The sequence below is a fragment of the Anas acuta genome, chromosome 6, assembly GCF_963932015.1.
Source record: "Anas acuta chromosome 6, bAnaAcu1.1, whole genome shotgun sequence".
NCBI classification, from domain to species: Eukaryota; Metazoa; Chordata; class Aves; order Anseriformes; family Anatidae; genus Anas; species Anas acuta.
Genome location: NC_088984.1, coordinates 30,979,730 through 30,993,223, shown reverse-complemented (window position 1 = coordinate 30,993,223; position 13,494 = coordinate 30,979,730). Strand labels below are relative to the sequence as shown.

Sequence of the window (13,494 nt, the reverse complement as noted above, 5' to 3'; positions counted from 1 at the left end):
TTAGTGCTCTCAGGTATTTCATTTTCTCCCTGGTTCTGAGATCTGGGGTGTAAGTGGGAATACCATCTTTTCTTAACACAAAAGAACTGTTTATAGCTCTAACAACTGTAATAAATACATAAATACATAAAAATGCAAAGTCTAGAGACATGAGCATCAGAAAGAACACACAGTGCCAAGATATCACAATTTCTGAATGGTTTGGGGTAGTGAAACTGAACTTATGGTTGTCCCTCTGCCCTTTGCATGTGAGAAACCAGGTTCTATGATTAGGGGACAGAAGCACACTAAGCAGCTATCGATCCAGTTAATGCTCCACTTTTGACCTCCAAGTATTGCAATGAGCTGCTCTCAAACAAGTTACAGATTCAGTATTACTTGCAGAAATAAAAACAACCAGCAGTTTGGCATCCTTGGAGAAAACTCTTATTTTCTAATGGGCTGTTCAGAGCGACCCCAGAGAGACAAGATTAACCTAATTAGGTATTTGTTATGTATCGTTTACCAGCTTGTGCAACTGTCAGTTCAGAATGCAAGTCCACACCTGACCTTTTAATAGACTTTTTTTTTTTTAATAGCCGCTTTCTGTCAGCCTATGTTGTAAAGCAGCTTAGCTTTATCCCTGTGAGTGATCAGAATATCCCTCCTCCCCTCTAGGACTGAGGATCCTACTCAGTTAAAGCTCAGGTGCCCAAAGATGGTGCATTTCCCCAGCACTTATCACACCTCTTGTCAAGTCCTGTTCCTGTGACGAAGAGCAGGAGTGTCTGTCGTGTCTTCCAGGGCCTCTCTGAACATCTCTATTGCAGATGAGGCCTACCAGAAAAAAAGAGAAAAAAAATGTTACGCATAAAAGCGGTGGCCTTCTGTTGCAAGGTGATGACAGCAGGTGGCACCTCTGGCAGGTCAGCACGTTGGGATGTCCCATCTGTTATCCAGACAAGTTTGCTCTACGTCAAAGCCCCCGGATCGATATGAAAAGGAGACATTCCCCAGGTCAGTGCCCTGACTCTGGAGTACAGACGCAAGCAAGCTCAGCTGTTAAAATGTCACTGCCTGTCCCGCCCCTGCACGAGGGTCACCACCTCTAGCACAGAACAGCAAAAGCAACCGTGCCTCTGTGCCAGTGCCACAGCATAGCCACAGCACCTGTCTCCCTGGCAGCCCATAAACACCAGCAAACCTGCAAATTAGAAGCTGGGAGAAGCTGGGGATGTGTTTCGTGCTGCAGGGCTAGTGACTACCTGCAAGGCTGGTCACTGGTCACCAGCACTTGGTGGCTTGCTCTTGCCAACAGCTGGGGCCCCCCAGTGCGATCTGCTGGGACTTGTGTGGCAGAGCCCCCGGGTGCAGCCAGTTCAAGCCGCAGCCAAAAGCCCCGAGATCATTAAAGCTGATCCTAACAGGCAGCTGAGCGAAAGGGGCTTACGGAGGGACAGTGGGAACCAGCTGCCTGTGAAACGGTGCCATCACCCGCACACTGACTCCTCGGTGCAGCAAGCATGAAGCTATAACCCAACTCGTTTGCAACTGCCCAGCAGGCCAGAAAATACCCGTTCTCAGATACTGTGCTTCAAGAAGTTCTTTTGTTATGGCCTGGATGTGGGGCCCAAAGCATCACCCCACCACCGTGAGCTTCAGCATCCCCTTTCTGGGGTATTCCCTCTCTCCCTGCGCAGCAGCCTTTACCCTGGCTGCTTGGCCACATGAGGGAGACCCTTTCACTTAACTCCTGGGTGCTGCTAACTCACAGACACACTGCGACGAGCAGAGGTGAGACCTTCAGATCTGCCCAGGGACAAGTGCATCTGGGTGCCTGCTCCTACTAGGTGCAGCGGGGATGCAGATATGGCATTCAATTCCCATGTCCATGAGAAACCAGGAGCTCTGTAAGAAGGAAAGACGAATAAAATGCAGAGATTTTTCCTCCTCCCATTTTCAGAAGTGGTGCCTCTGAGTTGTGGCTGAGGGAAACTTGTCTTCAGCTCCTGGAGAATTAAAGAAGATTGAACATGAAGACCAAGAAGATGAAGACAGACAGCTGGCTCAGCTGTGCCAAGTGTAGACAAGCATGGCTCTAAGCTGCAGGTACTTGGAATCACAGTCCAAAAGAGTGACTCTCAATTTCCAGGCAGCTTCAGACGAATCCCAGGCTGCCTGCCCACTGTCAATGCAAGACCCCAGGGTGCTCTATGACAGCGTGGCAGGTCAGCTAGGGAGATGCAGTCAAAGTGTTCCCAGTGAATGGCAACTCGCTCTACCAGAGGCACATTGGAGACCAGCACACGTAGGGCAGAGGACGTTTTAATATGGCAGGTCCTTTTCTTTGGGGTATGGTTTCTTCTCACTTGAATCAATGATCATTTGTTACATTAATTCAGAAACAGAAATCAGCTACATTGCATTTATGCTCTTTAATTGTCCAGCCGGAGAAATCGATGCTTCTATTGAATTCGCTGGTTGCCACAGCAAGTTTTCTGCGATTTCTGAGGCTCCCCCTAAATCAATAGGAGTCTGTCATTGCCTCTAAGTGGAGCAGAGCCAGTCCCTGAGTCTCCCTGGCTGGATGAAAACACAAACCTTCCTGCAGCACCCTCTGCATCATGCAGATATGAGTCTGTCTGGCCATTTGTTGAAAGATTTCCTCTGACCACCTCCTCCCCTGCCCCACCAACTGCCCTTGCCTCATAACTCCATCAATCCTCATGCCTCACGCTTAGGATCTGCCATTTTCCTGCTTCCTCATCAGCTTTTTCAGTGCCATAGGTAAGACCTTAGGGATATGGTTTAGTGGGGACTGTTCGTGTTAGGTTAGAGGTTGGACTCGATGATCTTGAGGTCTCTTCCAACCTAGAAATTCTGTGATTCTGTGATTCTGTGACCTTCTGCCACTGTCTCCATATCTGCTCAAATGCAGGTGTCTGTCTTCCTAGATTCAGGTGTCTATGCCAGGAACATCTTGCCCTACACAGGCCCACGCACATCTAAACGCCTCTCCAGGACTCCCTTCCCTGCGCTGTCAGCAATAAGTCATCTTTAATCAAAGCGCTGGTCCAAATATTTTGTATTTTTTTTCACAAAGGTAATTTCATTGTTGCTGTTTTCCAGCCTCCCCATAAAACTGGCCATTTTTTATCAGCACAGCTGGCTGGGAAGCATGACTCATACATAAATTACCACTTTTACTGCATTCCTTCCCTTTGTCAGCCCTTTGGCTGTCAGCTACGTGGGACAGAACCATTATTCTTCAGTGTTTAGCAAACACTCTACCCATAATGGGTGATACTGTAAATAAATGAGAATAAGACCTGAAATCAAACAAAAGCTGACTGCCATGACTTCTGTGAGACCCTCCAAGTTTTGCAGGTCTTTAATCAGCTGTGCTGCACGGCGTTAGGTAGCACTTACAATGGCTCTGCCTCCTTTTGGTCACATCAGGCAGGATCACAAGGGGTTGGCAAGGGAAATTGGGTCTTTCCCTCCTTTACCCACAGCTTGCTTGAATTGATTCAGGATGATCTGTGCCTCACAAGCTGAGGAGCATCTCAGAGGCATCAGATGATGGGCAGCCCAGCATGGACTGCATAACCAGAAGTTCTTCCTGGAACACAGGGGGAAGTGATTGAAACGAATGCTGAGGAATGCAGGTTACAGGAGGTGTCAGAGTGGACGATTGATGGGGGGAATTTCAAAAGACAAGCTGGCCCATTGTCAGGGAGTACAGGAGTCCATAAAAACCCTGCACAAACAAAATTTGATCGTGTTATAGAGAAGAGAACAAGAGGGCAAGAGAAGGGCGGCAACAATGGGGAAATGCTAATCTGAGCACAACCGAAAATCAGGGGAAAACAGAAAAGCAAGCTCAGAGGGCTGCAGTATTTCAGCTACAGGGTGGAAGTTTAAAAAAAAATAAAGCAAGATGAAAATAAAACTGGTGAATTGCATGACACAGCTCAAACTGGGCCATTAAACCAGTCTGGATAATATTACATGATATTATTTGTAAGAGAAATATCAGTGTTTTCACAGGGCCAACAATGCTTGCGGATGCAGACGCATTTGAAATGGATATTGTTTGTGCAGCACTGCCCACATCAAGTGCTTGAAACTTCCAAGTTAGACTTGGAAACTGCAAAACTGGCTCGAAAACTGATGGGTTTATAAAAGCACCCTGTATATTCTGAATGTTTGCCTTCTAGTTTTCATCCTTCAGGCAACTTTCAGTTGCAACTGTCAGTCTTCTTCAGTAAAAATAAACTAAAGCTTCATTTTCTGGGTAAAAAAAATAAAAGAGAACAACACCAAGAGTCTCATCGTATCCTCAGAAAAACAACCAAACCAGTAATTATTGCAATATCTGCAGCTAAATCATCCAATCGACGAAAGCCAGCTGCAAAATAAATAACAATGAGGCTTTGGGCAGAGGAGACCATAAATACTGACGGCAGTGAAAAGGTGAAATCCAAAGATGGGTAAGGACTGGAGGGAACTAATCTTGTAATGGCTGGTTCAGATGAGCATAGACAGCTGTGTGCTTTTGTTAAAAACAGTGGAAATTTTGCTATGGATGAAACTGGAAACACTAAATCTATTCTGTTATAGTCCCACTTTAGTTCTGTTGTGCTAGGGTACAACATGCTCCAGTTGTCGCACTGGAGATCTGTAACAGAGCTGGAGCTTAGACTTCAAAGGCTGGATTTCCTGCAGTCCTTCTCCTGGAACCTCACTTCTTTGGGAATATGAGGAATCCCATGAAATTCACCAGTCAGGGTCTTCTTTATGGCCAAGATGCTTAGATGCTTCCTTATGGCCAATTCTTCTTAGCCTGAAGTGTCTCTGAAGAAAAGATCTGTCAAATTTCCGGAGGGGATGATGCTGATAATCCAATGAAATTATGAACAGTGGATCAGTAAAGGGGGGTCTTTGACAAGAGAATGTCAGAACTGAACAAAAAAGCAGAATGTGAACAATTAACTAGCCTTTTCCCAAACTCTAACAGTAGACCCAAGTCTTTAAAAGGATCCAGGAGTAAAAACCATTTCATGTGATTCAGTCAACCATGTGCATTCCTAACATCTAGTCTCAGTGCACTCCTTTGCTGTGCTTTATGGCAGCAGTGGGATTTGATGCTGCCCAACACCAACACTCGAGCCCCTTGCAGGAGTTAATACCTAAATGAAGAATTTGCCATGTTCTATTTAAAGGATGTTTATCGTGATTAAACAGCCTCTGGCCCACAGAAATCGTTTTTCCCCAGTGTGTTTCTCATAATGCTGGTGTGTGCTTGTGGCCACAAAATGAGTTAAATGGACATGACCAGGCCCAGGGAAGTTTTTCTTCAAGTTCTGACAGGGTTTGTATTTATGCAAAAAAAAAAAAAAAAAAAAGTAAATTAAAAAAAAAAAAACTAGTCTCCAGCTCTCTAGAAATAGCTAAATGTTGCATATTGTCAGCAAAGTTTGATGTTGTGGGGATTCCACCCCCAGCATGCTTGCTTCTTTGCCACTACATTAAATCAGTCAATAAAACACAACAGAATAAACCGAAGTGTTACCCCGTCCTTATTAGTCACCCAAGTCTTATAAGACAACGGGATGAGGCTATAATTACGTGATTAATGATATTATCATTAATTAAAAACCAGAGCTGGAGAAAACATTAGTTAGGTAAATTGAAGAACATGGCTTGAAAGTCTGTAGCTGTGTTTTGCAGGAAGCCCCATTACATTACTCTAACTGTTCCCTCTGGCCCTGCTGCCTTGGCCCGAGTCCCAGCCTATTTTCACCACTGAACTCATCCAGGGCCAAAATGTTCATTCCCATGCATCTGGTAATTTAGCCCAGGAAAGGAGCCCTGCCTGGTTGGCATCATTTGCCTGTCTGCTCCTACGGTGCAGCGCTGGATCTCGCAGGAGTCCAGCTCCCAGCCGACAACGACTGACGCAGAAAGCCAGTGGTGCCCTCCTGATCGCCCAGAGCCAAGTGCCTGGGGGCCGCGGTGATTGCTGAGCCCAGCTCTGCCAAATGACTGCTGCTGCTCTCTGAACGTGACTGAGGGCTGAGATGGACGCTTCCTCGGAGCTGATCCACGTCAAAATACAACTCTGTGATAATGGCTGCTTCCTGAGAGCCTGGCTGTCCGCTCTTGCTCCTGCCTGCCTCTGGAATTTCGAGTGCCTGCGCCCACAAAATTAGATCTGTAACAGCCCGGGGGTAGACAATGGGTTAAAATCCCTGTGGAGATCAGGTTCTGGAAGAGCACAGATTAATCCACATTGAAAAACACAGCCTAAATAACCTTTAAAAGATATGCTTCCCCTGCTGACTCTCCTCACAATCAAAGCATGACTCAGTCAAAGCCCCAGTGGCTCCAGAACAGCCACAGAGTAGGGATGGGTACAATCACAGCTCCAAAACCCCAAACTGTACGGAAACGGCCAAAAAACAGCGTGGAGGAGAGGTGCACCACTGCAAAGCCTGTGCTAACCCTGCTCTCACCCCGGAGGGGTCGGACCCAGCTTTCTTCCGAGCTGCTGAGCTGCAGGAATCAACAGGCAAGACATGACACAGCTTGTCCACTGGCAGGAACCCTGAGCACCACGGCTCCACAGCTCCGGGGTAATTAGTACCTGCCTTGGCTCTGCCTAATGAGGGGTTGGTACCTGTGATTCCCATCCTGAAAGCTCCCTGCCTCTTGCCAATGGATTTGCCACATCAACACGGGCAGAGTCTGTGCCTACAATTTGTCCTGCCCACAATTAGTCCTGCCCAGTGCTTTTCCTCAGCAGGTTTCAGCCCCACTGCGAGTGCCAATGTTGTTGTTGTCCCCACTGTGCGTGCGGTGAAACACAAACGCCCATCACTCAGTTTGCAGGGGATTATCATGCAGGAAGAAGAACCTGAGTTTCCCAGGCTGTACAAAGCTTGCTCAAAAGCTTTCCTGGAGACCCTGGTTAAAGGAATAGTAGTTGCAGGACTAAATCCTTTTTTCCTCAGTAATATGCTCTGGAAAATGCTATTGTTTATTCTAGGACGTGGAAATGTTAATTTTAAGAACTCCTGGATCATTTTTAAAAGCTTGTTTTTAAAGAAAAACTGGAAAAAAAATTGGTTTGATTTAGGTGAAAAAGAAAAAAAGGGTTGGCTCAATGATGTTTTCTGTGGAAAGAAATTTCCTTTTTCAGTCATTCCTAGCTATAACACTTCAGAGAGATGACTCTGAAAAGCCAGAATTTGTCCTGTTGTGATTGGAGACTCAGAGTAAGGAAGGTCAGAAGAGAAAGAAGGAGCCAAAGCTGATTATGAATGCAGGGCATACGTGATAGCAGCATTTCAGAAAGCACAAGAAATTCCTGGGGAATCCGAAGCCATTGAGTTTTGAGCGCACACGCACACACACAAAACCACATTCATTTTCATTTTTTCTCTCAAATTCTTCATTAAGATGTTATCCGTGTTTCCAAGGCCAAAATACATTGACCTGGTCCGGTTTCTTGGGATGAAAAAAAAAGGTGATTTATGAAAAAAAATTGTTTCATTCTCTCTCCTTCTTCCTGTTTTTTGTTAAAACTAGACCATGTGTGAAATCAGCCCAATCTGAAAATGGACGATTTGCTGCAGCTAAGAACATCTATTAGAATAAAAACATCTGCCAGTTAGAGACTGCTCCAAGGTTTCGTTGGCTGGGACACTGCCTGCTGCGTGATGCCGGGCGTGCCACACGCCCAGCTCCGTGCCCTTTTCCATCCTCCTCCTCGTGTTTTCTATCAGATCACGGGGTCTCGTGGCAGGACGCCCTTTATTCCATACCCTGGCTCCCTGGGGTCCCGATCACAGTCAGCTCCGGTGTGATACAAATAAACGGCCACTTACGGCTGGCTTTCCAGGAGAGCCTCCTCGTGCTGTCGTTGGCAAGCTGCCATTTTTTCGGGCATGCTGCAAAATCGCAGCGCTGTCTGAGCTGGCTGTCAGGTCTCCCATGACCCTGTTATTAATCTGACAACGTTTCCTGAGTCCCCCGGCGAGCTGTAAATGAACACACGGTCACAGCATTGGCCTCTCCCTGTAAGCTGACTCCTGGCTATCAGGCAGAGAGGTGAGCAGGAAGTTCTGATGGGACGAGCGGTGCTGCTGGCTGAGCAGTGCCTAAACCCTTCAAAGCCAACACGGGCTCGTCTTCTGCTCAGCTTTTTCCTCACTACCTTCAGAGTGTCTCTCTTCCCTAGACAAGTATCTCAGGGACTCTTTCAACCAAAGATGGACTGCGATATAAAATGCAGCCCTTCCTTCTAAATCTGCTGCAGGCTCTCACGCCAAGTTTCGCTGATTTCCACATCAATGGACACTTTACAGTCAGCCTTGTGTGCTGAGAAGAACTCCTCCACGATGATCTGCTTTGCTCCATGCTGCAGATCCCCCACACTCCACAGCAGACAGCAGAAGTATGTCACCTGTCCCTTCAGGCTCTGGCCAGGAGACACTGGAGCACCCCACCCAGGGAGCATTTCACCACCTCTCAGAGCCTGGCAGAGCAAATTCCAAGTATCTGGGGAATCACAGGGAGCTAGCATGCAAATTGAATACCAAGCCAAGGCTCATGTCACCTTCATCTTTATGTATTAGACTGTGGGACATGAAAGGAATCACTTTCCAGCCAGCTGGTTAAGGGAACATAAAGCAAATGAGGGTAGCAGACAAGGAAGACCTGGGTCCAAGCACTGGTTGAGAAAGAAAAATCTTGTGTGATGCTGGAAAAGTATGTTAGGGCAGTTTGGAAATGCATGAAGGACAAGAGGAGGCCACTAATAGGACCCTGAGATGGACTTCTAGACGTCAAAGTGCACGGGGCTCCACAGATTTCCACTTTCCCTGTCATCCAGAGCAATAACCCAAAACATGGGGACTGGGAAGTAAAACTGAAATTAAAGGCTTAACAACAGAGCTCCTCCCTGCCCTCACTGTGTGGGCTGGGGTCTTCCACAAGGCCTCTTGCAGCGCTTCACGCAGCCCAAACCCCGCTGCACTCAGGCAGCCACGGTGAGTGCTCATCGCTGCTGGCTTTGCAGCACACTTCTCCCTCTCTCAGGGCAAAATCTGTAGCCAAACGGTGGGGAAACTGGCCACATGCTCTGATTTAGGCACTAAGGTGCCATTTCTTAACTAGGCATCTCTGATGTGGGCATCACTGCGATCCCAGAAGAGAATCATCCCCATTTTAACTGTCCTAGCGCGCCCTAGTGGGAGCGCGCTCCTTGCACAGTCCTGCACAGCCCTCCTCACCCAAGAAGTTATCCAGGGCAGGTGCTCAGAGCTAGGGGCGCAGGGAGGTGGCTATAAAACCTGCTCCATGGGGAAGGGGCAGTGATTTCGACGCCTGAATTAGAGAAAAGGTAAATCAGCCTGGTATTATTTGAGAATAATGTTGTCTTTTCTTTTTTTTTTATGGGGAAAAAAAAAAGCCAACAAAACAACTCATGACCTTTCTGTGAGGCACTGCTTTGTTCGATCGCGTACACATCACAGGCTGCTTCCCCACTCACCGACAGAGCCGTACGCGCTGGGCTTCATTCTCACTGCATGGGAGTTTCAGACAATAGAGCAGGCACTGATTTGCAAACAGGAGAAACTATTTCTTACCTTTTTATTATTATTATTCTTTCTATGCTTGGGTAGGAACAAACTTTGTGAGGAAAGGAATGGGAACATTCAGAAAATAAATTGTTGTTCGGTTTATGCACCTTTGGGTCTCATTCATAATCCAGGGCATTATGAGAATAACTCAGGCTGAAATCTGCAATATTTATTCTGTTACAAGGAAACTGTTTCTTTTGGAGGAAAAACAGAAAGCTGTGGGAAAACCCGACCATTTATGTTGGTTCTTGAACTGGGGACATAACCTTCAAAACCCATATCAAGCTGTACACTCAGAGCTCGTTGGTGTCTCCGAAGCTGAGCTGCTTGTGGGCCAACGATCATCTCTGCAGTGACTGATGATGGATTTACAGCCAGCCAACAGACAGCATGCCAGCCCCGGGTAGGTGGTTTAAATGGGACCTTCAAGGAACACAGTCAAACAAAAGCTGTTCCAAGCTGATAAGGGTTGAGAAAGAATACTCGAACTCAGAGCTTTGAGTCTTCCCAGTTACTGGGGAGTGCCCCTGGCTTGCCCTTCATCAGCACAGCTGCTGAAGTCAGCCTGGAGATTTGGTAACTGGCGGCAAGTGGTCTGGGCAGCGGGAACAAGGTTCAACACTGCAATCCCTAGAAACCCTTTTTCTCCTGGAGTACACCAAAAAAAACTTCCCCCTGTAGTTCTCACAGCCCCCTAAAGCAAAAAGGCAGATAAATCAGCACAGCCTGTATTATATTCCCCTCCCATCTCTACTGTTGGGTTATATCTGAGATTGGGCATTTGAAGCCTGCTTGAGCAAATGCCTTCATGAGTACTCAACTCAGCTCCTGAGGTCCTGAGTCTGGCAAAAATGGTCCTGCAGGAAGGCACCAGATACCAGACCGAGGCAGATGGTGGCAGTGCCCCTTGTGACCGTGACACCTTCCTCACTTTTACGTCCCCGCTTCCCATTTCAGTAGCTGCCAGTAAATAAACCAGGAGTGTGGGTACAGATGTATGCATCTGTCTTACACCATGGATAAAAGAGGCAAGGGGTTGTACAAATATAAATAGGGCACAGGGAGGTATATGGATGAAAGTAGGGCCTGGTTAAGGAAAATAAACTTGATGTGATGAAAAATAACAAAGCTGAAGACTCTTTTTCTGCAGGCAGAGATGCCCACAGTAACATGTTTGCTCCAAAGCAGCCTCTTGGCAATGAGACGCTGCGGTAGAACAGCTCCACACCAGACCACTGCCGTAGCACTCACCACGCACATTACTTCATTTCTGGACCAGGGTTGCAGGGACTCGCACTTCAGCTTCCTATATTTGGACTTGTCTTCTTTTCCCCACTCCAGGCCCAGCCCACCCTTCTGCTAGCCCCCAGGCAGCTGCAGAGACAGCTGAGGAAACCTAGGCCGGCCTCCTACCCTAGCAGATCAATACACAGCCCAATTAACCTGTTTTCTCTATGCTTCTCTTGGTGTGCTACGTGGAAAATAACAGAGATCAGGCTTACAATACGGACTCGCAGCCAGGCTAGAAAGCATCGCTGTTACTCCCTGCAGTCTCAAGAGAAGGGAATCTAGGGTATTGTCCTGACAACAGCAGAACTAGGAATGCCATGCCTTTTGTATGTCTCTATACAACTTCACCCTTTTTTTACACCTCTTTATTAACACTGCAGAGTACATTGCTAATTAAGCCTGATTTTTCTCTCCTGGATGCAAGCCCTGATAGAATTTAGTAATAACCTTAATCCAGTACTTGTAATTCTAGTATTTACCTCTTTCCATGATTTCCAGTATGATGCTACTGCTTTCTTGGCTCAAGATGAACTTCTACAATGGTTTAAAACACCAGAAAAACTTCAGTGAGACGTCACTCCTATTGAATAAATGATGGGGCATGAGCAGAGCACAAGATATTTGAATATCCCCTAAACATCACAAAAAATAGCTAATTAGTTAAGCTCTATAAAGCAAAGCTACACCTTTTGGGAGGCAGACTTTTTTTCTCTGCACGGCCATCCAAAAAGCAGGACATACCTGGCACAGCCAAATCCATACACAAGAGCACAGAGGGCACTGGCTAAACCCAAACCGCCCTCCTGCCACGCAAGCCCCTGTGCAAACAGAAGCCTCATCCCAAGCCAAGGAATAACAAACTGCTGGACAAGCAAAAAAAGAAAAAAAAAGCCACTATTTACGCAGGTAATGTCCCTCTATTTGTCTGAAAGTCCTGGCTCTATGCTCTTGTGCACAGGCTGGCACTGCCTGCCGCCCACAAGCAGCATCCCAAAACACCCTGCTTTGCAAGCAGCGTGCACACGGCTCCTTAACATCTCAGGTGCTGCACCAGAATATGCAATTGCTCTCCACCACTGGATAAATATGCAGAGCTCCGTCGAATCGTTCATTTTCATGTACATTAATCATCCCCAAAGCCCACCTCGGCTGTACCGATCCGTACTCTTTGTACAACTTCTATTCTCTCCAAGGTATGTATTTTCATAATGATGGTGCTCATGTACCACTTAGCAGTATATTTTCATTTGGCCCCAGCCACACTTCTAAACAGTAATTTATTACTGCTTGTCACTAGCTGCTACTAAGAGTAATACATATACCAAGTTTATTTAGTGTTTAGTATGTCTTGCTTGATTCTTTCTTACATAGACAACACCGCCCAAACCCAGAGATTCACAAATCAAAACAGCCCGGTTTCTGGGCCTTCCGGAGACACTTGTTTTGCACTTCCCAGCTTTCTGCCTGTAAGATCTAGGAACTTATTTGTTGAACCACTTATTTGTACTTTTCTAATGCAAGCAGAGAGCCTAGAGCAGCCTGCCTGCTTCAAAAGCTGCAAGTGTACCGTGAACACCTATCTGAGAGATAAAACCACAAAAAAAGCACGTGGGGATGTCTTGGGGGCCTGTCCCAAATGCACATACCTGAGTCCCTGTGCACTAGAGGTGACACGAATCAGAGACGTACATGCTACATAAAACCAAAGAGTTTTCAGCTTGCTGAACCCAATGACTCCAAATTATTTGCTGTTTTGCCAGGCAACGCTGCTTGCTGGGAGCAGCAGCACTGTGCAAGCACTGCTGCAGTGACAGGACAGCCCTGGAGGCCTCCTGCCAACACTAGCAGGGTGATGGCTAGGAGCTGGGCTGGAAATTAATCCCAAGAGCTCTCTACCTGCCTCAAACAGCATGGGGTGCTGCCATCCCAACTGCTGTACCTTTTTCTGGGGTGTTCTGGCAGTGGCGTCGGGCACAAACTAGGCTGAAAACAAACAAAACTCCTTTGCATAGAGCTCCAGGAAATCTGGAGGCCTGTAGGGGACAAAAGCCCTTCCTTACCAAGAAAAATAGATAAAGTGAAGAAAAATATCATTCTACTATTTGCAAACTTAATTTTTTTTACCTTAGACTTGGCAAACAAGTGTTATGCCTTTGCTCCCTGCTCTTTGGTAGACTCTCAAGAGTTGATTTTCCATGGCTGAAATTGCACTTTCTGAGGAGAAAATAAAAAGTAATCACCTTTATTGCTCTATCAGTGGCTGTACTGGGGTAGGCTGGGCTCCCTGTTAGTGAAGGGCCCCCTGACAAACCCTCACGTCCCACACAGATCCCAAATTTGTCCCACAAGGGTCCCACACAGGTACCACATGGATCCTATATGGGTCCCACACAGACACCCAGCTGCCACCCAGATCCCGTGCAGGTCCCACACGGGTCCCACACATACACAGGTCTCACAGGGGCTCCATGGTGCCTCATGGATCCCGCACAGACCCCACACGGGTCCCACACCTTGCCCCGCAGGACGCCCCGAGCAGCACCGCCCCGTCCCCTCACGGCCGATCCCCGTCATG

At 47.0% G+C, this 13,494-nt stretch overlaps 1 protein-coding gene across 2 annotated transcripts in view; it reads right to left on the bottom strand.

Annotated features, from left to right (window-relative positions):
* ABCA12 (ATP binding cassette subfamily A member 12) overlaps nt 1–13,460 on the bottom strand; it is a 109,048-nt gene extending 95,588 nt beyond the window's left edge. Inside the window, exons 1-4 of one of the 2 annotated variants that reach the window (XM_068686315.1) lie at nt 13,368–13,460; nt 13,044–13,133; nt 11,399–11,499; nt 727–816 (exon numbers count right to left, since the gene is read on the bottom strand). In XM_068686315.1, the coding sequence (XP_068542416.1) occupies nt 727–816; nt 11,399–11,408 (100 nt within the window). In that variant the 5' untranslated portion in view covers nt 11,409–11,499; nt 13,044–13,133; nt 13,368–13,460. Of the gene's footprint in view, nt 1–726; nt 817–11,398; nt 11,500–13,043 lie in introns of both variants that reach the window. The other variant, XM_068686313.1, reaches the window with a different exon arrangement.
* Between the last annotated feature and the right edge of the window lie 34 nt (nt 13,461–13,494).